The sequence below is a fragment of the Dermacentor albipictus genome, chromosome 1 (assembly GCF_038994185.2).
Source record: "Dermacentor albipictus isolate Rhodes 1998 colony chromosome 1, USDA_Dalb.pri_finalv2, whole genome shotgun sequence".
NCBI lineage: Eukaryota > Metazoa > Arthropoda > Arachnida > Ixodida > Ixodidae > Dermacentor > Dermacentor albipictus.
In genome coordinates, this window is record NC_091821.1 from 35874097 (window position 1) to 35901178 (window position 27082).

Consider the following 27082-nt stretch of genomic DNA (forward strand, 5'->3'; position numbering starts at 1 on the left):
TTTCCCACATTTTCCTCGCAACCTACAGGGGACACTTCTCCGGCGAGTGGCTCAGACCCTTGCCCTCTAGAGCGTCGATCATTTCAGCTCAGTAAGGAAACTATTCTCGCCACTGGGTTCAATTTTTCTCAGAAATGTTTGGTATGTGCTGCCATGTAAAATTAAACAACGATGAAGTCACCACGAAGATGCAAGGATTTACGGATGGGCCAGCAGTGCTCGCATGGAAGCAAATTTTACTCGCCGCCTAAAATAAATTATGTACGCTTCGTCGGCTGCTGCGGGCGCCATTATCGCTTAACACTGGCCCCGCTTAATCCTATGGCTGAATATATCCTGATTAGTTTGCGTTCACCATTAGCTGAAGCTTCTGCTCGGCACAACACCAGGACCCGGCCGTATAAAGAAAACGTTGTTACAGTATAATTGTTCGTAAGAGAAAATTCCAGCAAATCATGATACTGCACCTACTATTAACTATAAGGAGGCCGACCAAAGGCAAACAGCACTTACGAACGAAACGGTTTGTGAATTCGGCCCCACGGCTCATATTCGCAAGAAATTTCTTACGATAGGATTGTTCGTAAAAGCAGAGTGCAACCAATCGTAAGGTCAAAAATATTATTAGCCAAAGCAGCCGGTCAATGCCAAGCAGCACTTACGAACGAAAACCTTTGTGAATTTGTGAACAACCGCACGAAAAAAACTGACAACGAAGCCAGAGAAACCAAGGGGGAAATCAATTCTTACGCTTAATAGACATGTAGAAGTATTAAGGCAAAGACAAACGAAAGTGGACCAAAAGATAACTTGCCGCAGAGGCGGGAGCCAAGCCCACATCTTCCGCATCATATGGGTGAGTGCTCCCGCGGCCGCCATCGTCCCGTATACTTTCTAGGGAATCGATGTATGCGTAGAAGATTAACCCTGCTAATGTGAACGCTTCGCACGAAAGAAGTGCCACACGTGACCTGCAGCTACAGAGATGCTCGAGTGCCCTCAAACATACGCCTCGAACGAATGATCCTTGCTGCACACATCCAGCCCCTGTGAACAGGTCGCACGTGGCGGTGATGAATCTAAGGCAGCAGTTTCGGCGCCCATTTGGAAAACATAATTCGCCCACGAAAATTATTCGGTCCCTCGAGATGGCGATAAAGAGCGCGTGATAGCTCTCGAAGCCCTGTGAGTGTTTTTGGTGTCGAGAGGCTATACGGAAAGTGTGAGGACGCCATGGCGGCGAGGTACGATGGACTTGACGCAACTGCCGTGGTGAGGTCACCGGCCGTAGCCTCAGATTCAACGTTTTCGTTCTTACTGCCTGTTCGTATATGTTCAGTTTACGGTTATTTCATATTGTTTGTTTGAAGTTTCACCCCACCGATGATGCATGCGCCGCTTTCTTTTGAACTCTAAAAAAAATTAAACACACAAAAACTATACTCGTGGAAACAATTCTAGGGAATGCTTCTCAGCACTTTCTGCAACTGTCTTCATTGACAACTTTAGTGATTAGTTATTTTGGATTTGTTAATTAGCCAACTATTTCAATGAGAGAGAAAGAAAAAGACTGAATTGCTGAAAACGACATCCAACAATATGCGCTTGTTCCATTCACCAAGCGCGCGCCTGCTTTCCGCACCTTATAGCTGGAGTACCTCGTATATGGCGCTTACTAGCAACGCATGAATTGGGCAGAGTAATAATGATAGTTCGCTTTTAATCGCCAGCTCATTATCCGTGTATTTTACTTTTCGCGGTAAAAGCTCACTTCTTATCTTTGCTCGGTAATATGCTTACTTGCCGTCGCGTGGAAGGCATTCAACTAACGCCGTGTGATGTGATTACAAACCGTGCCTAGTATGAAGACTTCGTGTAAAGCTACCAGCTCATGGCAAAGGCCAAAATTTGTCACGTGGCGCTACAGTTTGTCTCTTTTTTCCCCAAAGTTGAACGGCCCGTCGACGTAAATTCAGAGAACTGCAGGGAGGTCTGCCTGCAGCTCTTATAGTGACATCGGACGGCTTGTATCATACTGGCAAAGAACAGCGCTTGCACATTTTCTCTCTGCACAAGTGAAATTCTCGTTGCCTTGCAGTGATTATTCATAAAAAGAAAGCGCAGCTGTCACATGCCTCGAAAAAACTCTCTCGCGACATGAAAATCGAGAGTGGTTTTCTTTTACAATGGATCCATTGTCAACGCTCATATACGACGTTAGTGGCCGCAACGTGACGTCAAGAAACGTTTCCGCGACCTCGAGCCCTGCAGAGAACAAAACGTTTAGCGCCCACCCCTTAGCACTCTAGGCCACGTGCTGCGAAAAATATGTATTTAAAGAAACAGGAGGAAAAGGGGGGAGGGAGGTGAGAGAGAAACGGCAGCAATACGATTGTCGCAAAACAGTGCCGCCACGTGTGAAGTAATTCCCAATTTCTTTCTTTCACGTTCTTTGAAAAGCGTAAGCATTTCTATGCCTACCCAACGAGGAAACCCATCCGTCCGTCCGTCGGTCCGTCACGTAAGACGATCGCTTTCATGATGGGACCCGCAGCAGCGAGCTAATTGACCTTCGCGCTGCCTCTCGCTTCAACGCGAACAAAGTGGCGAAAAGACAGCGCACACGAAGCTATCAGCACTCGGCGGACTGTGTCCTCATCGCAGATCGCTTTCAAGATGGGGCCCACGTGGCCGCGCCATACGCAGCCGTCGCCGAAGTACGATTGATCACGGTTGATAATGGTTCGCAGCGAGAGGATGCAGTTTCATCGACCACGTCTACGTACGACGTCTACCAAACGTGACACTGTTCGATTACGTCCCGTACTACAGCACCTGTTGGCCAGTGCTCATCTTCCACGAAGCAGCGGCATCATCCAAGCGCACCATCGTCCCATATGAAGATGAAGAACAAACGCAACAAGGAGAACCAAACAAGAAACAGTGTTCATGATAAATGTTGTATATTGGTTCATTACAAAATCGCTCTCGTCATTTCATCCCACGTCCACTTCATCTGAGAGCTATACATAACATGAGTTAATGTTGCTAATGCACTCCTCTTCTTTGTAGTCTCATGCTGGTCTCAGTTAACATTTTGGTGTAGCAACCGCGCTTCTCCATTTCACGATTATTTCGCAGTGTTTCTCGCAATTATCCCAAACACAGTAGCGTACGACGACGAAACAGCAGGTGCATGATTAGAATGCTTACGCATCATTTAGATAACTCCCACAAGATAATCTGCGCGTATTTTTTATATTTTTTTTCCATGCGCAAATGTGGTTACGCACAAGTGTGAGCGTAATGCTCAAGACGGTTATGGAAGCTTGTTTTTTTTTTTTGCCAGTGGTGGTCGCGTTAGCTAGGCAAAGCAAATGCAGCGTTTTATCCTCTTTCAGTACACCTCGTCCTAATATTCAATGCTCTTTTCTTCTTTTCTCTCTCTGACTTTTTTTTTTTTTTGAAGCCGTCCGCCGTCATTTCTCCGGCTGCCGAGCCATTATAGTTGAAACAGGTCTTTTTTCTTCCTATTTGAGTACACTGCACACTAACTGTTTTAGAGATTATACACGGCCAGAATAAGCAGACCGTATTACTTTTGCTGGCCTCTTATACGTTCCGTCAGATTAGCCTATGGATTTTCATGCTACGTTCGCTTCCCTGGGAAATGGAGCATGCAGGACAAGCGAACTCGCGCATTGGGATGGCGATGGTTTAGTTTCCGTTCTATGCCGTCTCACATGCTCCAGTTTTCGCGTTGCAGTCACCGACGTATGGCCCCTCTCGACGGATAGATTGCATTGCGACTGCTGTTGAGCGTGCTCAACATTGGCCAACTAATTCTTAGCTCATCGGTGAAATGACACAAAACCAGTGAAATCGTTGAGAACTTCGTCAGAGGTGCGGAGTCCAGTAGATTGCGCTGTTAAGGTAAATATAAAACTACCAATATTACAGGGGTCAGTTATGTACTGTCAGGGAATTACCTCTCTAAGGACTTTCCAGTGTTACCGTTGCATGGACCCACATCATCGAGATTTTCGTTCGTAAGTGCTCTTTGCCACTGGCTCTTACGAACAGTTAGATTGAAGAGGTGCTCATAAGACAAGTGCAAGCCCATTTAGCAGCACTCTGAGTGTTCCTGTCCGCTGCTGGAAAGCTTGATAAATGGTGCATTGTTTACAAAAAAAAATGAAATAATTAGGACCCGTTTTCGAAAAAAAAAAACGTTTTTACTCTGAAGCTGCCAGCAGAGCAGAAGCGAGCCGATAGTGATGTCAGACATATCAATCAATCAATCAATCAATCAATCAATCAATCAAGTTTTATTTTCGCCGCAGACAATGCATTGTTACTGCGAAAATAGGGGACCAGAGAAAAAAGCTGCATCTGTGCAGCTTGACTAAGCTCTAGCCACCCGTACAGCAGCAGTGCCACGACGATTTGTTATATGGATTAAGTTATATAAACACCAGCAAATAAAGAAACGATCAGACACTTCCATCACAAATGGCAGTTACAAGAACAATTACACAGCATACATATTTCAATGAACAATTAGAAGCATAAGCAGTTTCAATACAGTCAAACAAACAGGTCAAGTATGAGCGAAGGCGATCGGCGAATACGAAACACTGTTTACGAACGAAAAGTTTTGTGAATTGGGCCGAAGAGGAAGAAGGGAGGAAAAGTGGACTCACTTCCATAAAAGTACTGGTCAACCGTCTTTAGCCATCCCAGATCCATGTGCGTGTGGGCCAGCAAGTGAACGTTCAACATGCCCGGTCTAGTCGCCGGACAACTCTGAGAAAGAAAACATATACAGCAGTGGACTACTTGAAGCTGCCGCAAAGTAGGTGCAAATTAGAAAACGAAGAAAGCTGGTAAGTCGGCGCAGATTGACCTGAGTCATGTCACTCTCTCATGACCTGGGTCGGGAAGAAATGCCATACAGTGAACAATTGAATAAAATTTTATTCGACCTTATATGGCCGGGCATCTTCAAGCTTTGTACGGCACCTTACCGATGTCCTTACATTATATTGCATTCTCCCACCACAAACTTATTTATTGGACTGATAGTTGCAGAATAACAAACAAGCTTGAGAACCTACGAACAGCGCAACAAATGATGGAACGGGACATGACAGCTGTATAACGTCACGAGACAGGAGGATGTTAGTATTTAATAGAGAGTGAAGGACCGATTGATGGTGTTCTATCTGCAGATTAACAGGAACAAGTGGAGCAGGGCAGGTCATGAATATCGCAGTGCAGATAACTATCGGGTCTGTTAGAGTTACGGAATTGGTGCCGAGGGGATGTAATGCACAGTCGAGGGCAGTAGAGGAAAAATTGGTTTGACGATATTAGAAAATGTGTAGGCATACAGATGCAGTCAGCTGACGCACGACATGGGTCAGCTGACATCCCTAGGAAAAACATCCCTAGGAAAGGTTTTCGTTATCCAGTCGACGTATAATACAGTGGTGATTACAATTACGATGATGATGAACCAGCGAAAAATTACTCGATTTACCTATTTAACTGGTTCAATGCATTCGTGTTTAATCAGTTATACGACCTATCTTCGTTTCCTCACAATCAATAGCGTCACCTCTGGCACGTGCCAGCACGAAAGAGCGCTCTCTCTCTTTGTCTACGAATCTGTTGCCAATATTTACCGAGCAACCTGCGTTGTGAACTTTAGCAGCAAATTAGGGGTGGCCTCTGTGACATTTTATAGGCCTCGTTATCTAACTGCGGACAAGGCTCACTTATACTCCATCCTAATATTCTGGTCTGTGCGCACCCCCCCCCCCCTTCAAATTTTTTTTCTACCTTTCAGTTTTCGCATGAAGCCAATGTCACTGACTGATTTTTTCCTCTTTTTTTTGTGTGTGTGACACGATCTTTTACCTGCACCTGCAAAATGTTTATAAGATCTCGGCGATAACGAACACTTCATTATGCCCCGTTCTGCGAGATGAGCGACTTATTAAAAATGCGGCCCCTTCATAGCTATCCAAGCGAATGCCAAACGAGTGCAAACATTAACTCTCTTCCAAATACTTCGGGCCAGCGTTCAAATGTCGAAGTCGCGGTGGGCAATTTCGCCGCAAGCAAGCTTTCTACTTCCTCTATGCTATAGCAGCAGCAGCAACCACAACCGCAGCAACAACAATAGTTACTGGACTGTGCTTTCGTTGCTGTTGCCCGTACAGACATTCCCTTGTGCGCAGGTGTTTGTGTGTGTATATGGTTGTATTATATTTTCATCTTTGTTTTCTTTCTTTATTGTTGCTAGAGTAACGAATTTGAGATTTGGGTATAGCCGGCTCCGATTAGCCTACCTTACCATGTTTCTACATTTACAACAACAACAGCAAAGACAACAACAAAATCTTCCCCATCTAATGAGCCACAAACTTCATGCAACATTGCCTCAGTGCCACTTTGACACCCATCGTTAAAGATGAGTTATATACTTTCAGCGGCTCATAAGGTGGTAATCGTTTGATGTGCTGATTTCAGCGACTGCGTCCCTGTAGCTTTAAGTGTCATAACAATCTACATCAGTTTACAAAGGATTATGATCTTGTTTTTCTTACCTATCTGCACAACTACTCATGTTTATCACAGATGAAATTGGTGCGTTTAAAGTGTGTAAGCTGTCGCTCAGTTTGTTTCAATATATACATTTTCTTTTTGCCGTTCTGTGTCCTTCGCTGCAGAATTGCTCCGGAGGCTGTTTTCCTTCCTCTACTGCTTGCATACCAGTCACTCGCCCGGCCCGTCGACAAAGCTGGCTTTAGTAAATTTAAACGAACCATCTCACAGAACGCGATCCCCAACAAAAAGAAACAAAAGCAATAAAACACGCTGTTTAGCGCTTGAAAAAAGGAATCGAGCGCTGAACACACAACGGGGACCGAATGTGGATACATCGGGCGCTGCGTGCCTCTCTGGTATGGATGGCCGGCACACGCAGCGAGCTCCAGCGCCAGCCTGTCGCACACGCAAAGCATCGTTTTCACCTCTCAGGAAGCGCACGGTAGCTAATTAGCGATATCATAAACACCGTAGCAAGCATTAACAGCACTTTGCAAAACCTCGAATCACATTAGCCTCTTGACAGCTGTAATTATCCGTGACGCCCCACCCCCTCCGCAAAAGCACTACAGAATGAAAAATAAACGCGAAGCAAATATGTCCAGGGGACAGTTTAGGCAAGGCGTGCAGAAGCAGAGCCACATTAATTAAAGCGCACCGCAGGGTCTAGGCGTCACTGCGGAAGCGGTCACACGTCAAATCAGCACCTCTGTGCCCGCTGCGGTAGCTTTGCGTCTATGGCGTTGCTCGAGGTCGGGGATTCGATTCCCACCACGGCATCCGCATTTCGACAGGGGCGAAACAAAAAAAAAACGCTAGTGCACTGAGATTTAGAGGCACGTTAAAGAACATCACGGTGTCAAAATCAATCCGGAGTCCACCACTACACCGTGCCTCGTAATCCGATTGTTGTTTTGGCACGTACATCCCCATAATCCAATTCAAGTTTAATAATTCTTCCAGGGTGCGATGTGCCATGTGAGACAATGACGATGCTCAACCCTCTCGGAGGTTATGAAATATGGCGCACAACAACGCCTCAGGCAAACACCTCTCCCTGCGTGTTCTGTGTATTACGCATACAAAGAGCAGTGGTGCACTCAAGGTAACGTTTAATATCAACTCACCACTTTCATGCTAGACGAAACATTGAAGAAATTAAACATTCGCTGTCAACGTCACCGCTGATTATCGTCAATCAAATCAAACAGCACAGAAAGCTTCGCTTACATCGATTCCCACAGTGCGTGGGGTCTGCAGAATTTTTTCCGCTGTGTTCCTTCTTTTTTTCTCACTACACTGCAGACTCATTCCATCATTACCGGCGCTGCCCTTGCACCACTCGTAACTCTCACGTATCATTTCTACTTTCAGTATTGTCTGCTCCGCCTCCGAAACCACTGTATCTTCCCACTGCAGCACAGTCGCGAAAACACCACTGCGTTATACCCCGAAGGTATACTACTACCGTTCAAATAAAACTATGCAGATGGGGACTTTCTTGTTCAATGATGCACCTGTGCGCCACTTGTTTCAAACAGGCGGCGAAAAAACAGTGATGTACAGAATTGGAACGCAGTGAAATTACATGTAAAGATGTTGCGGGAGCACATTTTAGTTCAGGTTATCGCGTTACAACGACTAATAAAGCTGCGCGAATACTTTCAATGACCGAGTTAATCCTGTGCGAGGATACACATTGGTGAAGAGTTAAAGCATCCGGACTAACGCTTTAATATCTCGAAACAATTTTCTTCAATTGTTTCCAGCTATTAAGCGTACATCAAGGGTATTTCACTATAAGATGTCAGTCACTGCGAGAAAGCCTGTGGAATTGCACGCGTGACAGTGAAATGCACCAAACCTTACAAATGCTCCAGGAGATCATCTTGAACGTTACTCCCACACTCAAGACAACCCCCTTCCTTTATATTTTTTGTTCGTGCTCTACGGCCAGCTCCGTTCGAGACTTTGTTTTAGATCCACAATGAATTAAGCTCCTACTCACCTCGTATCCACAGTTGAGATTCCTGCGTTTCACGGAAGGCGCCGCAGATACGGAAGCTCCCAGAAGAAAGGCTGCCAGGATGATGGCTTGCGTTAGCTTCATGATGGACCCTTCCCTTTCGGCGTCAAAGGAGGTGAAAAACTCTAATGGTTTTTGATGAATGCCACCACCTGCAGCGGTCCCTGTCGAAGTACAACGAAGAGGGGCAAATGAAGCAGCAGCAGCACTGCTCGGCGCACCACGCGTTGCGAACTGCCCGTAGCGCGTGTAATCAGGGCCGGCAGGAAGTACGGCGGGCGCTGACGGCAGTGAACTCGCAGCCGACTGACGAGGGACCGCGGCCGCGGCTTCAAGTTTCCTACTCGCAATCAGATCTGAGCGATAAATAACGGGTGTCTGGGAAGAAGTGTACGCGGGTGTACGTGCTCTATCGTGTAGCGGGGGAGGGGGGGGGGGGGTAACCTGGTTGCTTCCTATAGACGATTGGGAGAAGCTGCCGGCAGCCTGCCGAGAGAGCTGTCGCAGCTTCGATGAATAAACGTCCGCAGCAATCAGTTGACGTCGCGGGGGTGTTGTTGGGGGTGCATGCACCGCATTATCAGACGCTCCTCCGTGGTTGTCACCCGCAGTACGACTGACAGCGACAGCGTGCGTTCGCGAGATATGTGCGAGATCGATCGGCGCTGCCGCGACGGTCAAATCGCACCCAGCGGGGGAGGGGAAAGGGTTGGCTCCGTACGTCATCATACATCGGAGAGGCGATAACGATAATCTCTCTGTGTACCTATGGTAAGTCATTACTCGCTCTGTGGAAAGTTCTTTCTTATTTTGTGAGCACTGCCAGTCCCGACTGACAGTGCTCTGTGTTTACCACGGGCAAGGAATATGTAAGTCCGCATGTTCCAGGGTCGCATGTTCCACAAAAAGCTCCTACGCTAGAATTGTTCGTAAGAGAAAATTACAGCCTCTCCTCTTGCTGGACATAGTACCGGGGGCGACCAGCCAATGGCAAAGAACGCTTACGAATGACAAGCTCTGTGAATTCGGCTCACGGTCATTGGTACATTCGTTTTTCTAAATGGGGTCGTGGGTCAGGCCAGCTAGCTGTACTGGATCCCACCCATAATTCGGGCAGAAACGCTGGAGTGCAAGAAATGGTGGATTTACGGAAGGCCGGCTTTGCCAACCAAACACTGCATGAAGGTGCTAATGAGAGCCAGTTTTTCCTTATTCCAAAGGAAGTTCTGCGACAATTGCTCCCAAAATTCTGAACGCAAACCCCAGATTTCGTGTTTCACAAAAATTGTGCGAAAATCACCGCTTAGGAAGAACTCTGCAAAGCATGGGTCATCACGTGTGCATGAGCAAAAGGAACCCAGATACCACACATAGTATTGTAACTCGAAAAACATAAACTTTATCTTAAAAGGAAAAAAAAAAGAAAACGGCCGAAGGAAGATGGGAAAGTGCACACCATACAGGGTGTTTCAGGGTGCACATTCAATTTTTTTTTTAATTGCCTGTGGCAGATAGCACAGTTCCAGTCGATGAGCTGCTGGTCTACTCGAAGACGCGGACATTTTTTTCAAAAAGATTTAAATGCATGATTGACTAATTAGCAAAACCTAACTAATTAGGTTTTATCTAATTGCCTTATAGGCATAATGCAATTTACAAATTCTAGTGGGTGAGACTGCAAGGCATTTTCATCATGGCCATTAGCCTATCTTTATGTCCACTGCAGGACGAGGGCCTCTCTTAGCGACATCCAATTACCCCTATCCTGCGCCAAATGATTCCAACTTACACCAGCAAATTTCCTCATTTGATCATTCCACTTAGTTTTCTGCCGTCCTCGACTGTGCTTCCCTTCTTTTGGCACCCATTCTGTAACTATAACGGGTGTAAAGTTTGGAGTCGGGCATGAAATAGATGGTAGCTGGCCCATGCCGTCGTCCAACTCATCCACGCTGAGGACGTTGTTGAAGTGAGAGACTTGTTCTCATCGAGAACGAAGAATATGGGTTTATTTACAGTATCTACATAAGGACGTTGCACTTCATCAGTCTAGCATGACTGCGAGAGAAAGCACCCTGAGGAGCCGCGCAACAGCTCCTTAAATACACTCTGTCCTCCCTAGATACCTAGGTGAGGGAAAACGTTCGATCAGAGTCATCGTAGCCGAGCCGCCTTTGAGGGGGAGGGCTCACCCACACACTACCGCACATGTTTCACTGCCCCCACCGAGGCGAGATGGTCTTCGCAGAACCGAGTCTTGCGTCTTGAAAGGCGTTGGGACGGTACAGCCAAATACATTCCCTCAGGAACTCCCCCGCTCCCGACAGACCAGGTCGGTGATGGCGAGTTCACTAACAAAGCCTGGTTCGCCGACCTCGTCCCGGCATACCGGCGACGAAGAGTTCCTGACTCGGCGTATTGTCCTCCTCACACAGTCAGTCGCCGCAGCAGACATCGTGACGCCAAGAGGCTGCGGAATGACGCCTTGTCGTCCTTTCAAGGAAGTCTCCACAGTAGACCTAGTGGCACCGTTCGGCTGGAGAGTGACGGTCGGTTCCTAGAAAACGCCAATCCCGCTTCTGCAGGTGGCTCGGAAAACTTTGCTTGTCGGCTCCTCTGCAGGCCGTTCCTAACACGGGCCACCGGTTATCTGCGTTACGCATTACACTGCCTGCCCAGTTTCATTTTTTTTTCTTAATGTCAGTTAGAATACCGGCTATCCCCGTTTGCTCTCTGATCCACACCGCTATCTGCCTGTCTCTTGACGTTACGCCTAACATTTTTCGTTACATCGCTCTTTGCGCGGTCCTCAACTCGTTCTCGAGCTTCTTTGTCAACCTCCAAGTTTCTGCCCCATATGTTCGCACCGGTAGAATGCACCGATTGTGCACTTTTCTTTTCAATTATAGTGTTAAGCTCCCATTCAGGATCAGGCAATGCCTGCCGTGTGCACTTCAACCTATTTTTATTCTTCTCTAAATTTCATTCTCATGATCAGGGTCCCCTGTGAGTAATTGACCTAGGTATTACTCCTTTACAGACTCTATAGGCTGACTGGCGATCCTGAACTATTGTTCCCTTGCCAGGCTATTGAACATTATCTTTGTCTGCTGCAAATTAATATTCAACCCAATCTTACATTTTCTCCGTTAAGGTCCTCCATCATTTGTTGTAATTTGTCCCAAGCATTGCTCAACAGGACAATGTCAACTGCAAACCGAAGGTTGTGGAGATATTCGCCATCGATCATCACTCCTAAGCCTTCCCAGTTTAATAGCTTGAGCACTTCTGCCATGCATGCAGTGAAAAGCATTGGAAAGATTGTGTCTCCTTGCCTACCCCTTTCCTTATAGCTATATTTCTACTTGTGGAGAATTAAGGTAGCTGTGAAATCTCTGTAGATACTTTCCAAGATATTTACGTAAGCGTCCTGTACTCCTTGATTACGTAATGCCTCTATGACTGCTGATATCTCTACTGAATAAAATGCCTTTTCATAATTTATGAGAGCCATATAGAGAGGTTGATTGTACTCTGCAGATTTATCGATTACCTGATTATGACATGGATGTGATTCATTGCATAATATACCTTCCTGAAGCCAGCCTGTTCTCTTGGCTGAATGAAGTGAAGTGTTGCCGTGTTTTTACTAGAAATTATCTTGGTGAATAGTTTATAGAATGCCGAAGGCAAGCTAATGGGCCTATAATTTTTCAATTCGTTAATGTCTCCCTTGTTGTGGATTAATATAATGTTGGCCTTCTTCCAGTTCTCTGGTACATTTGAAGTCGTGAGGCATTGCGTATATAGGTGCCGCAAGCTTTTCAAGCAGGTTATCTCCTCCATTGGCCATTAAATCGACTTTTATTCCATCTTCTCCTGCCGCTTTACACCGGGTCATGTCGTGGAAGGCCCTCCTAACTTGGTTGCTAGTTATAAAAGGAGCCTCTCTATCTTGTTCATTACTACTTCGAATGAAGGTAGCGTGGCTACTCTGGGTACTGTACAGGTCAGTATAGAATTATTTCACTGCTTTTACTATGTCTTCGAAACTGCTGATGATATTACCCTACTTATCTCCTAGTACATACACCTTGGCTTGTCCTATGCAAACTTCTCACTGATTTCATGCTGCGCCCATTTTTTCACTGGTTCCTCAGTCTTTTTCCCGTATGCAAGGCATATCCACTTGAAGATAATTGTGTGGAAGACACTATTTACCAGATATGCGCCATCAAAATTGCGGTAAAAATGCAGTGTCGTTCCGCTTACTTTCTTATCAGAACGTCTTTTTACGCATTGAAGCCCAAAAGTAACTGGAACGTCAATGCATTTCTCCGCAAAGTTGGTTTATTAATATCTCGGAACTTCTGTCATCCTAAGAATTCATTACAAGTGGATCCGCCTTGCGAACTCCTCGGCTAGAATTTGTAAATTGCAATATGTGCCATAAGGTAAATAGTGTATTTTTCAGTGAATTAGTGGATGTTTGTTAATTAATTAATCATGTATCTCAATTTTTTCGCAAGTAATGTGCGCCCCTTCGAGTAGACCAGCTCATGGACTAGAATTGTGCTATCTGCCAGAAGAATTTTTTTTTAATTTCAAAGTGTTCGCTGAAACACCCGGTATAAAAAGCACTCTGTGCTTGGTCTCTGCGCTCCATTCTTTACTGCGCAGCAATGACACAGCATAAAACCGCAAGCGCACCGTTATAAATTTGCTGGGAGACTTTGCCAGCCATGTAAGCTCGGTTCCACGTCTTCACTTCAGAGAACTCTGGCATCACGGAGACTGTGCCATGCATTTCATTTATTTCGCAGTAATTTAGGCCGGAATTCGAAAACAAAGAAAAAACTTTTATGCTAGAATTGTCCGTAAAAGTGAACGCCCGACGTTCCTGATGCTGGGCATATAATTAACGAAGGCGGCCGGCCAATGGCAAACAGCACTTCCGAAAGAAGAGCTCCGTGAATTCGGACCCTGGGACCGAATTCCCCAAACATTTATTTCATATGTGCTGCTTGGTTTTGGCTCATCGCCTTCGCTAATAAGATGCCCTGCATCAGGAATGGCTAAAATTTTCTTTCCAGAAGAATTCGAGAATAAGAACTTTTTTTTTTTTTGCGAATACGGGCCTTGAACCTGTATTCGCGAAACTTTACGTAAGTGTCGTCCACGACTGGCCCTCGTCGCATGGATCACTTCACTTTCATGACGATCGCTATCATGAGTGGCGGACAACAAAGCTTATCACGAAACGCCGTTACGTAAAAGCTGTTTTCTGAATACGGGCGTTCGCTCGCGTTCGGCGCAAGCTGGAGCTCTGGGAACACATCCAATTGAGCTGTAACTCCGCCCATAGTCGCAAAAACGCTTTACATTACAACTGTCCGTGCGACCGAGTGCCAGCCGATCGTGATGTCGGGCATATACTTAGCGAAGGCAGCCGGCCGATGGCAAAAAGCTCTCGCGAACGAAACGCCTTGTGACTACTGTCCCTTAGCTCTCAAATAAAAGAAGTAAAAACAGTCAGAAATAAGGAAAAGAGAGGCAGCTTAGAATAGGAAACCACGCCTCCTTACCTAATTCGCTTCCTCGAGGAAGTCTGACGTCACAGCAGTACCCATAAGACTAAAACTCGTTGGCTGTTTAATCGACGTTAACCACTGGTCCAGCTGGTCGAGCGACCAGCTCGACTCTGCGTGCGCCTCAGTTACACGCGACGTAAAGGAATGACAAAACCTCTCCTACCATTCTGACCTGCGTTTGCGCTTCACAAGACAATGATGTGGTTTGTCGTTCAAGGTATTATTGGTAAAAGAACAAGGGGACAAGGAAGACGAGAGACGCATTTAAAGCGCTGTGGCGTAACCGCAGATATGTACAGGAGGCGCCCTGCTCTTACTGTCTATTGTACAATGCGTGAACCTCACGCATTATTTATGCATACAGAAACATTGCGTTCCGACTCGGGAGTCTACGTCTCGGCACAACGACTTTCAGTGAACATGCCTCATGACACCCGCAACAAAGAAGTTAGCATTTCTGATAATGTTTAACAGTGTTATCAGTAATTTTTATTTTACTTCCAGTAAAAAAAAATATAGAATAAGTCCAATAGCATTGCAGAATTCTTGATGAAGTCTGTGCAGTATCAAACACGCGAAACATGCCCATTGTATTCTAGCTCTCCGCAAACAGCGGGCGAACGAAGTCAACAGGTGCACCGGTACGCCAACAATAGTGTATTTCGCAAAACAAGCGTCACAACGTGCCGTGCTTTCAACAGCAACGAGATATATCTTCGGCTTAATTACGATGGTCGACAAAAGTAACGGATCCTGCTGCGCAAGACAGCTTGTACAAGCCGAAATTATTCTCCCGTTGGAAAACTAAATATTCCGTCTTAATTTCACCCCCTTTCACCGATATTGACTCCAGAGCAGTATGCCCCTCTCAGGAAAAGTTGTTTCTTCTCGCGTCTGGGTGGTCTCCAGAGCGCGCATCTCTTTTTACTTACGTCGATCCCGGCATCAAGGGGTGTAATTCCCAAGGCTTCTAATTCGTTAGTGTTGTTTGCCACTTGCCGGCGGCCTTCGCTAATAATATGTCCAGCATAAGGATTTGCTCTTACGAAGAATTCTGGCATAAGCGCTTTTTGTGAGTACGGGTCAAGGTTCTGTGGTGTGTACGTAGGCGCTATAACGTAAAGATATTACAAACTTTCCTATTCCAATTCCGGAATCAGTCCTCCACGAATGTGCGAAATATTTTCGGGCTACCCCCCCCCCCCTTCGCCTGTCTGTCACGCGACGTCACAAAAACCGCGATAGCTCCCCATCTGATACAACGTGCAGGCAATGGTTATGCGTGATTATACCAAACAAAAGAAAAACAAATATTTTTTATTTGACGCCTGTTTGCCATTAGCCCTCTGATATTGGTGAAAAGCTATCAGGCTGCGACCACTTCTCCTATCTTTCACGCGACGTCACAAAACCGCAAGAACTCCCTGCGTAAAAATTACGAGTACACGTTAAAGATGTACTACTACGCCGAACAAAGCTGCATTTTTTTTCTGAATAGCCGGAAACTGCCCCGTTCCAAAAGTAATAGAAAATGGCTGCCCGCAGATCGCACAAGCACTGGCTGCTCGCCCCTACCGGAGAGCGTAGATCTATTTGTGCATAATTTATATTTCTTCCGTGGCAGTATAACGTTATTGAGTCCTTTCGGCACGCATACGATATCGCTCTGCAAACTCTTTGCTGAGGATCCTTTTTTGGCATTTTTAACCTTCCCTTGCACGCAGCCGCCATTTTCGACCAGCCATCGCAAGTTAACTAAGGAGAAGCGGACCAAGAGCTGATGCCGGCACCACCCTATTCATCTGGTTATTTATTTTCACTGTGCTGGCTCGGCCCCATCGAAACGCTCTCCCCTTGGCATGCTCCTCGCCTCTTGTCAGCCAATTAGATAAGAAAAACCTGTCAAGGTAGGCAATGTTATTCGTTTTGAAAGCGAACAAAGGCGACCTCCTATAAGCGAGAAAAGCGTTTGATTGGGCTGTTCAGGCAACGCTGCGGGTAACTGCCCGATGCTTGCGTCAGCGGTTACGTAAATTTGACGTCAGGAGATTGGAATAATAGGACATTGGAATAGTTTCACGTTATGCGGCCCGTAATATGGATGGCTGCGCAGGCCAAAGCTAACTGGATAACACACGGGCCACACACGAGAAGTGGTGACGTCGCTCAATGGTGGACCGGCATCTCGTGAAATCCAATAGGAAGGCCGACAATCGAGTAGCGGCGCTCATGGCGCTCGTTGTGTCGTCGATTTCCTCACTCCGAGCTTGGCAGTTAAAATGTCGGCCCCCTTGCGTTGTGCGACATCACAGCTCCACGCGCGCCAGCTTGGCTTTATATTGGTGAGTCACAGGACCACCTAGCGAGAAGGTTCTTATCCGCTGTCTCGTACTCACTTCAAGAGGTGGCTCGAGGAGCCGTGCATGTGTGCGCCGGCAGGTTGTGTCCATGAGTCAACTTCGTCTGGCTGAGCGGTCTGCACGGAATGTGTGCAGAGACATCTTCAGCTGGAGACCTGTCTTGACACCGGCCCGAGGGTGTGCGCGGCGACATGCAGTAAATGATGATGATGATGATGATAGCATCCTACTATGGCTTATACCCACTGGGGGATTGGCCAAGAATTGTGTGCTGAAACTTTTACTTAATGTTTTGCAGTACTACATATTCGATTTTTTTCAATAAAGGAAGAGAAAAGAAACACACAACAAATATTCAAAAACTTATTCGTTTACTTGATTGTATGTAACCGCAAACTGCATCAAACACGTTCCTGTGTCTAAAACCTATAACTGACGCACCGAAAATAGTATTATTCTGATGATAAGATTAACCCTAACTTATCAAGCGGAATTTCTAGAAGTCCTTTTCTTAATAATTTGTATCGGTGACGCAACAAAAACTAGTGACCTAGGCATGCTGTTTCTTAGCAGTATGGACACAGAGGCGACAAGTTCAGACACGTCCTGTGTAAATAAAGGTTTAAAAGGGGGACACGGCAGCTTAATCTGGTTATGGCTACCTTCGATTGTCTTGATGGACACCACCTGATTGTCCACAGAAATTTAGGTGCTAAAATTCTGTCCATGTTGTTATTGGTCCAATGACATCTCTACGAGTTGAAGATTTTCGATATCTAATCGCTGTTATGTGCGCCACTGCTGGAAGAGCCGACATTATCGGTCCACTCAGGTACGCTCGCGCTAGTTAATCTGCCATTTCAATTAAATTTAGTGTACAGTGACCTGGGGCCCTATAACGTAAAACTATTCCAATATGTTTCTATTCCAATCTCCTGACGTCAAATTTGCGTAACCACCGACGTAAGCACCGGCCGGTCACCCACAGGGTTGTCTGTAAAGACCAATCAAACACTCTCCTCGTTCATAGGAGGTGACGTTTCTTTGCTTTAAAAACGAATAACATTGCCTACACTGAGCGGCTTGTCGTATCTAATTGGCTGACAAGAGGCGACGAGAACACTCAAGTGGAGAGGGATCCGCTGGGGCAGAGCCAGTGCACTGAATATCGATACCCGGGTGAAGAGGGTGGTGCCGGCGTCTGCGATTGGTCGGCTTTCCCTTACTTAGCTTGTGATGGCTGGTCGAAAATCGCGGCGGCATGCAACGGAAGCTTAAGAATGACGCTAAAACTGACCCTCAGGAAAGAAGAGTTGGCAGAATGAGGTGGCAAACCTGCCGAAAGTGCTCGAAAACGTTACATGGCCACACAAGAAGATTTATTATACGCAAATACACCCATGCTCTCCGGCAAGTGCGAGTAGCCAGCGTCTCAGCGATCGGCGGCAGCAATCTTTTATTCCTTTCGGAACGGGGCAGCCTGGGGCTATTCCGAAGAAAATTCAGTTTTGTTCGGCATATTAATGCATCTTTATCGCGTACACGTCACTTTGACGCGGTGAGATTGTGTGGTTTTGTGACGTCGCGTGACAGGCAGGGGAAGTGGGTGCAGCCCGAAAACTTTTTACCAATAGCCGAGGGCTAATGGCGAAAAGGGGTCAAATCAGAAATAACTGTTTTTCTTTTTTCTGTCAAATCATGCATAATCAGTGCGTACACATCATATCAGATGGGGAGTTACCGCGGTTTTCGTGACGTCGCGTGACAGGCAGGTGAAGCGGGAGTGGTCCAAAAAAGTTTTTCACCAATCAGAGAGGGCTGATTGCAGAAACGGAATAGAAAAGTTTGGAATAGTTTTACGTTATAGTGCCCCTGGTACCCATAATTGTTTTAGAAAATTCAACTGTGGCAGAACTAATGTTAGAAACGTCTTTAGAATTGGTGAATTGGATGAAGCTGTAAGCGAAGTACAGACGGAAAGAGTATCTGTTACAATAACCACCCTTATTGCGTTCGAAGGGAGCTCGCGAAGCGCTAAAATCATTGCCAAAAGCTCGGCTTCAAGAACGGGAGTGAAATCAGGCAGTCTCACAGAGAATGACCAGCCAAGAGGAAGCGAGAAAACGCCTACGCCCGCCTTATCGTTGTTCACAGAAGCCTCTGTTGCCTGATTGTACGTGTGCAAGGTAATCTTGCAACAGGTTATTTAAGAACGTGACTGATTGAAACCTAAGTTTTCGGGATAAAATGTCGTCAAATTCTATCTTAATATTCTGATCTGATTAAGTTGATGGAATTACCTCTCGAATGTTCGCATCTAGACTATCTAATTGTTTTTGTGCAAATACAATCTGTGTAGTGTGAAAACGAGGCCAATCCGCAAGAAAGAATGAATTTGGATCATTAATAAACGCGTATTCAGATCGCCTAAGCGAAAAGCTGTAACATTGGAGAAATGTTGGAATTGTTCAGATGCGAAATCTGCAGGGCAATGTTGGTAGGCGCGCTTCTTGATAGATAACATTAATAGCCACTGACCTGGAGAGTCCCAGACACAGGCGCAAGGCTTCACGCTCCAAAAGAACCAGAGGCTTTGTTTTATAGGCAGGGCCACCTGAGAACAATACACACCCTAATTCCAATATTGGACGAATATACATTTAATAAATCATTAGCAGGGAATCCCTACGTAGTCCATATTGTCAGTTACTTAGTCTGCGCAGTAGACTTAAGAAAGGTTGTGCTTTAGATACTACATTTTCTATGCGAAGACTCCAGTTGAGTTTCCTACCATAGATGGTTCCCAAATATTTTAGAGGCTCAACCTGGGAAATGGGTACCTGTTTACAGGATATAGAAATTGAAATCGGATCCGTGAGCGGGAACGCTATATCACTTTGCGCTTTTACTTACATTAAATGACGTGCAGATTGTCTAAACAAATCTAAACACATTGTATAAAACCTAAATGTCACTGTCAGCCGCGAATAATGCAATTTCATCCGCATACATATAACCTTACACGTCCTGACGAAGGGGGATGGAGCTCATTAGTATATTAAATAATACTGCAGACAGGACTGCTCCTTGGGGAACACCGCGATTCTGTCTGAATTTAGATGAGGAACAGCCATCCTTGAAGTAATAAAAACTCTTGATCTCAAAAATTCTGCCGACCATGCAATAATATAATTTGGGAAATTATTACTCTGTATAATATCCAGTAGAAGTGGATGTTCAACGCTGTCATATGCTTTAGATATATCTAATTTCACTAAACCAGAATATTGTCTCCTTTTCCAAACAAGTTGTATGCGTCTCTCTAAATCAGCATGGGTACACCATATTGATCAATCAACTCTGAAGCCTATTTAATTTGGACTTAATATAAGTTATTCGTCCTCCAGGTAGTAATTGTGCAATGCAATACACTCTCTATGAGCTTGACCATATTAGAAGAGAAATAGGTCGTGCACCTCTTCTTATTATTATTTTTCACCCTTCTACCTGGCACATACGCATGGTTGCAGATAGGTAAATACGTCTTTAACTCAAATTAGAGGGTTTATTATATGCAGCCGCAACGGTATTCCTTCATTTTTATACTCTTCTTAACACAAACGTGGGCTTCGGAAACAAAATAATATTTTTCTCTCTCTCTCTTCTGTCTGTCGCCTGTCGCAAAACTGCGGGAAGGAGTTTCACCGCCCAGAACTATATAATCGTTAATAAGTGTCCACATCTGGAAAATCAGAAGTTACAGGGCACTTAAGTCATCTTACGTGCATTGAATGCGAAAGCACTCCGACTCTCCCTCGCCATACTTTTCGCTTGGTCATGGGCTCGAATTGGGCAAAGTCAATTTTGAGGGTTGACCAGGTAAGCTTTCAACGTGGGTCAACTCAGTTTTTGTATTGAGAAAAGTCGTCTCTTTTTTTTTTTTGGGGGGGGGGGGAGGGGTCGTGGCATCCGAGCGACACCGTTGCTGTTCACCGTGGTATGTCGCAGTGCGAGCCGCAGCAGGACCGGCGCCGGGATCGTAACGTCATCATTTGGTCCCCTAAGTTTTGGTACAATCGGATGTTAACTGCAAGGTTCGTAACAGCGCAACACAAGCCGCGGCCATAAGGAAGTTAAAAACGACGGCACGGCGCTGACTCTCAACTGATCAGTTGAGAGTCAGCGCCATGATGTCGTTTTTACCTTTCTTTTGTTCTTGTCATATGTTGCGCTGTTACGAACCTGACAATGAATCCTAACCAACTGGCCCAACTTGCCGTCTTGATGCAGTATGTCAGAGGTTAACGCCGGACGCTCTCCGGATATTCCGCTTCGCGGGGCATATTAATGCTTTCGCATTAAAATAATGCTTACAAAGAGAGCGGTTGCCGAAGAAGCCTGTGCTACTGTCTTACGCGCCGGTCGCTTTCCTTCGTCAAATGCGTGCTGACGTCGATGCGAAGCAGAAAGCTGCGGTTCACGACTTGAGCAAGGGCGGGCACACACGCTAGGTCACTCGACACTTGCAAAAGAGTCAACAGTGGGTCGGTTGCAAAAAACCCAACATTGCGAATATCACAGCTAGGGCCTCCTCTATTTCACTGAGAAGAAACGGCACGTAACCGGGAGGTGGTACAGGTCGGCTCATTACCACGTAGGAACCCACCATGGTTGCTTAGTGGCTATGGTGGTGGGCTGCTAAGCACGAGGTCGCGGGATCGAATCCCGGCCACGGCTGCCGCATTTCGATGGGGGCGAAATGCGAAAGCGCCCGTGTACTTAGATTTAGGTGCACGTTAAAGAACCCCATGCAGGTGGTCCAAATTTGCGGAGTCCCCCACTACGTCGTGCCTCATAATCAGAAAGTGGTTTTGGCACTTAAAACACCATAATTTAATTTCAACAGATAGGAAGAAAAATTATTATGGAGGATAACGAATTTCGTCTAGACTTTACACGCTACGGAGAGAAAGATAAAAAAGACAACGAAGGAAAAGAAATAAAAGAAAGAATCTAAAGAAGGCACTCCACCCGTAACCGCGAGGTTCATGGTTCTATGACTCACGCGCTAAGCCGCCATGTCCGTTTCTAACGCCACTTCTTCCGTGCCTGCTTAAAATGGTTGCTCATGCTGAAGGAAAACATATCGATTTCAGTGTGTATGTTTTGCACCCGAGAAAAAAGAAACTGAAGCTTTTTGTTTTTTTCTATACTTCCAAGTGAAAAATCTCACGCATGCAGGGCGTTTGTTTGAGTGCACAGCGTTTCCTACTACAAGAAGACAATAAAAGAAACAAAGAAGAGCAGAGACAGTCGCATTGTAAATGTGCGAAAGTTGGTAGCGCGCAGAAACGGGCTTGTCGCTAGCTCTGACTCGCACCTGCAAGTTTTATTCGAAAGCGTTATAACGTATGCGGCTATTGTTAGATGAAAGGAAACAAATACAAAGGGAAAAAATATGGGCGACCCACGAGGCAGAGATATGAAAAATGAAAACGCTTCTTCCTATTAGGTGCATGCGCGTAACGGATATTGAAAATCCTTATCGGAAAGTGCGATCGAACATGTGATTCACATAACGTTACTCTGTTTTTATTATATGAAGTACAAACAGCATCCTTGTCTGACGAAGACGGAAAACATGCGTCACGCCTTTATTTTCGCTGTGGCATGATTATTTTTAATGTTATTTTTAATCCTTTGCTTCGTGTAGTCGATATACACGGTCGTTTTCTTTTATTTTTCTTCTTTTTTTATTGTTGCCTTCGTCATGGTAAACCATCAGCTATACATTATGCCTCTTACGAACAATATATATATGTATACTTCCGGCTGAGAGTCAGGGCGCCTATTTGCGTCCTTTACCGCGGAGGGACCCTGTGGCGCAGTTAAAGTGCCGGACACGAGTTTACTCAACTTGCTTATAAATAGGACCCGCGAGACCTCTAAAGTACGCAGCTGTTTATTTGCGTATCCTCTGCCATTCCCTCTTATTTTGTCATTGTAAGCGTGCTCGATCGGCCTGGCGATGTATCCGATACACCTGCGACACTCACTCGGGCGTGCTGCGTCTTTTGCCTTGCGACCATACTGCTCTAGAAAAGTTTGGAGCTTTACGTGCCACAACCACGATCTGATTATGAGGCACGGCGTATTGGGGAACTACGAATTAATTTTGACCACCTGGAATTTTTTAACGCGAACCTGCACCTAAGCATAGGAATGTTTTTGTTTTCACCCCCATCAAAATGCGGTCGCAGCGGCCAGGCTCGAACCCACGACCTCGAGCATAGCATGGCAACGCCCTAGCCACAAAGCTACCGCGGCGGGTGACCAAGCTGCGTCTTTATTCTTTTTTTTTTTAAGTGAAGCTTTCTTTGAGAACCTTTCCGGACTTCGTCGACGGTGACTGCTGCTGCCGTCGACGTCGCCTTGCCGGATAGCTGAACACGTTATTGTAATACGAAAGCGCTAACCTACCACCTATTCCGCCGACGTTGCCACCACGGGATGATTTGCCAAGGATAAAAGTAGACCCCATTACAAAAAATATATATGCACCCGGAAAATAATCGAAAACGACGATAAAAAATATAAATGTAGCAGACAGGACTATCAAAACACATACTGCACTTAAGCCAGTCATAACGCAGAAAGCAGCAAAACAGCAGCAGTGGGGCGCGAATCGACGGTTGCGAAAAAGTGCTCGAGAGTCCCAACGCTTCAAGACGCGGAACTGATGGCAAAAATGCTTGCCATAACGGAAATGACACGCACATCTGACACGATTACAATCCGAACAGACAGTCAAGGCGCTTACAGAGACATTCGCAATGATGACTTGCCTTTACACATGTGCACAAAGGTCCACGTGTACATGCATGCTCACCCTCATCTACACGTACGTATACAATGGATTCCAGGCCACCAACGATTCCGAGGAAACTTAAGAGCAGACCAGCTCTCCCGCGCAGAAAATCCGCGATTTCTTATCGTTTGGCCTGTCGAAGATACATATAGTTACAACCCCAGAAAAGAGCGGAAGATGCAACCGAACGAAAGGCTACATATTTTGAAGTGTCACAGGGAAGAACCAACACTTCTCAACACACCATCCTACACGCATTCGAGAGAAGACACCTCAATCGTACGAAAAGCACAAACACACACATTACTCACGCCACAATATGCGCACTACATTAAGAAGCACCCAGGCTCGCCCACTTGCAAACACTGTGGAGCCTAATCATCAAAAAACACACCTTGTGGGAGCATCCCGGCAGCTGGGAGGAGTGGACCACTCCCCCAAGAAAATTTGGAAACTATGGTGGCCGCTTATGGTGCAGCACGGCAAGAACGTGCTGGGCCAGGAGGCATGAGCCTACACCAGGAGGCCCGGACTGGGGCCTTAGTTCCTTTTGGACTAATAAATGCTATTTCTCTATCACTCTCTCTCTCTCTCATTCATATATAGAGAACAGCACTAATATGTAATTCTTTGTTGGCCGGCCTCAGATGTAGTGCTCAGAGGCCGAATTCACATAGCTCACCGTTCGTGTAAGAGCTGACTGCCGTTCGTCGATTCGCTTCGTTAATTGTCGCTATCACCGGTGGCTTACGCCTTCACTTGCGAACCACCGCAGTGTGCGAAGTGTTGTCACAATATGTGCCCTGTTCTCTGTGTACAGTTGCCTTTATACCGACGCCTTTGTAACGAAGCGCTTTCGGACCTCCAAAATCGTTGGTCTTAGAGATCACTTCGTTGTAAAGCTCGCGCCAAATACCGTTCGCTATAGAACAGGCTGAGCACGTTCGGCCAAGTAATATCTTTATTTAGCATGAATTCAAGAGGTACCTAGTGAATTAAGTCGCTAATTTTTTTTTCTCTGCACAATTTGACGGAATGCGTGACTGCAGCCGGGTTTGCGGCATCCTCGGCGGCTAAATCTTGGCGTGACGCATGAAAGTATACAGAGCATCAAATGCCGCTGTTACGTGCCTGGTCAAAGTTCTTGTTTAGTCTACAGACTCTGCTGCCTTCGTCGAACATCACCTCCTTGATGGCCTCGACTCTGTCCTCAGTTCCAAGCAGATCATCACGTCGGTTTAAAGTTGGGCTATCCTTGCTACTGAGGTGTCGGAAACATTCCGCTCGGTGGCGGCTCCTATGTGCCCGGCCGGCCTGTGGCGGCTACGGAGGGATGTGGCGGCGCTGCTACGCGCCATTCATTACAAAGCAACAAATCAGCACTCGGCGAGGCCTATATTTATTCGGTGTGCAGGCAAACTTGTTGCAGTGGTCCCCGCTGTATACGCGTTAACAATGAACACGGCGGATAAAAATTCGGCCGAGAGATAGGAAAGTCTTCGTTAGACAGCTAATTTCGTTGTAGAGGCGCTCCACTGTAGTTCGAAAACAGCCGCCAATACGACTTACGTATTCAGTAGTGCGATGGCGTGCATCCTGATGGCGCGTTTACGCGAATGCGACGCTTGCGCGTCTCATTTCCTCACTCATCGTGCTAACGTGATGCGCCGCCGTTCACTCGTATAGTGTATCATTCCTCGTGCGTCGGCGCCCAAAATAAGTTCGGGCGTGGTTTTAGCTATAGTGCGCGCCTTCCCTGTAAGCGAAGGGGAGCAAAAGCCAGGCGCCTCACTTTCGCTTTCACCCCCATTTGATTCGATGAGGTAAGAAATTATGTGGTTTTACGTGCCAAAACCACTTTCTGATTATGAGGCACGCCGTAGTGGAGGACTCCGGAAATTTCGACCCCCTGGGGTTCTTTAAAATGCACCTAAATCAAAGTACACGGGTGTTTTCGCATTCGCCCCCAACGAAATGCGGCCGCCGTGGCCGGGATTCGATCCCGCGACCTCGTACTCAGCAGCCTAACACCATAGCCACTGAGCAACCACGGCGGGTGGTGCGATGGGCTAGCCATTTAAATAAATTCTCCAGGAACAACTCCACCCACTTAAAATCAAGCCCCCTGCTGACGCGTTAAGAAAATCCGTCTTCATAGTGTACAGACACTTTTACATAAATGCGATGCACTAAATGTATACGATACGCTATTGCCGCTACTTCCGGAACATCGTAATAGTCTATGGCCCGTATTCAGAAACAGAACTTAAGTAGGGCGTCACTAAGTGCGGGAAAAGTACAAGTGTTAGGAAAGTTTTAAGCGAGTACTTCAAAAACGACACTTAAGTATCACTTTCGAAAGTAACACTTTTCGAGTCAAGTATGTCGTCTGGTGTCAAGGATACGTAAATATATTACGTCTACGATAGGTTCAATTGCAAAAAAAATAATTTTTGCAGCAGGGTAATGTGGACACAACTGTTGCAGTGCTTGCCCGCGCATTCTTCTGGGTAAAATACAAGGAACGGTTTGGTTTTAGCACCTTACTCAAACTCGTCTGGTCACAAGTTCACGTTGGTTCTCGCAGCCACTGCGGTTCTGTGTGTCGCCATCCCGACTTTTTTGGTTTTGCTGCTGAAAACTTGCGGTGTTCTTGCGCAGAGAGTGGGCGTGCGTTGCGTGTTTTCAACCCGCGCGGACGATGGAAAAAAGGAAAACAAACTTTTCCAAGGAAGAACGCGCCGTGCTCCTTGAGTTCGTTTCGCGCCATCACAGTCTTTCGACAGCGAAAAACCTCCGCGTCGTCTCCTCCGGGACTTCTGATGGGTACATGAGTGCAGTAAATGCACCCGCTCACACCAGGAAACCATGCGATGGTGTATAGAACTCCTCCATTACGGATGCCAAATCATTAGCATCTGGCAACTTCACGAGCTGCGGGAACAAAGTCTCGGCAATCATTCTTGACATTCGTGCAATGATCCTAGACACAGTTGCTTGCGAAACATTAAGCAGGTTCCCGGTGACAACCTGAAATGTTCCGGCGCCGTAGAATCGCAGCGCGATTAGAAGCTAGAGCAGCGGCTGCCCGGGGGGACCGCGTTCGTTGTCTTTGGGGACCAGTGGCAACATTTCCAACAGCCGTAGCACCGCTTGCTTAGAAAAGTGGTATCGCCACGAGAATTCCGCGTCGTTCTATACTTCCGTGGGATTCTGTCGATCCTTAAGCCGTGACCGTAATGGCGACACGTATCGGTATGCCTCATCCTCCGTAATATTGCGCACACGTCCGGCGAGATCGTCAAAGTCATCGAGGCTGCCGTAGCAGGCGGCCATCTTGCTTGCCATGCGAAAGTAGCAAAAGTCGCACTTAAGGTTGCCAATGACCGTACTTTACTTTCCGCCACTCAAGTGTCCATTAAAGTTTACTTTAAGTACAGGATTTGCCTATGAAACGCGTTAAGCATCGACCGGCTACTTAAGTCATAAGTTAAGGGTAAGTTCCGTTTGTGAATACGGGCCTGTTTGTCGCGAAAATATTAAACAGTTAAGCACCACAAATGCACACACGCGCTTATGCATCCTACATTATTCGGTTGTAATCCACGAGACGTGCTCTGGG

The 27082-nt window shown here is 46.2% G+C and overlaps 1 protein-coding gene across 5 annotated transcripts in view; it reads right to left on the reverse strand.

Moving 5' to 3' along the window:
* The window catches only part of LOC135901056 (lysosomal alpha-mannosidase-like), a 73594-nt gene extending 51871 nt beyond the window's left edge, over window positions 1-21723 (reverse strand). Inside the window, exons 1-5 of one of the 5 annotated variants that reach the window (XM_065430704.1) lie at window positions 21658-21723; window positions 19131-19206; window positions 16629-16747; window positions 8624-8805; window positions 4704-4806 (exon numbers count right to left, since the gene is read on the reverse strand). In XM_065430704.1, coding sequence (XP_065286776.1) covers window positions 4704-4806; window positions 8624-8725 — 205 coding nt within the window. In that variant the 5' untranslated portion in view covers window positions 8726-8805; window positions 16629-16747; window positions 19131-19206; window positions 21658-21723. Of the gene's footprint in view, window positions 1-4703; window positions 4807-8623; window positions 8806-14226; window positions 14408-16628; window positions 16793-19130; window positions 19207-21657 lie in introns of those variants that run through there. The other 4 variants (XM_065430705.1, XM_065430708.1, XM_065430703.1 and 1 more) reach the window with 4 other exon arrangements.
* Between the last annotated feature and the right edge of the window lie 5359 nt (window positions 21724-27082).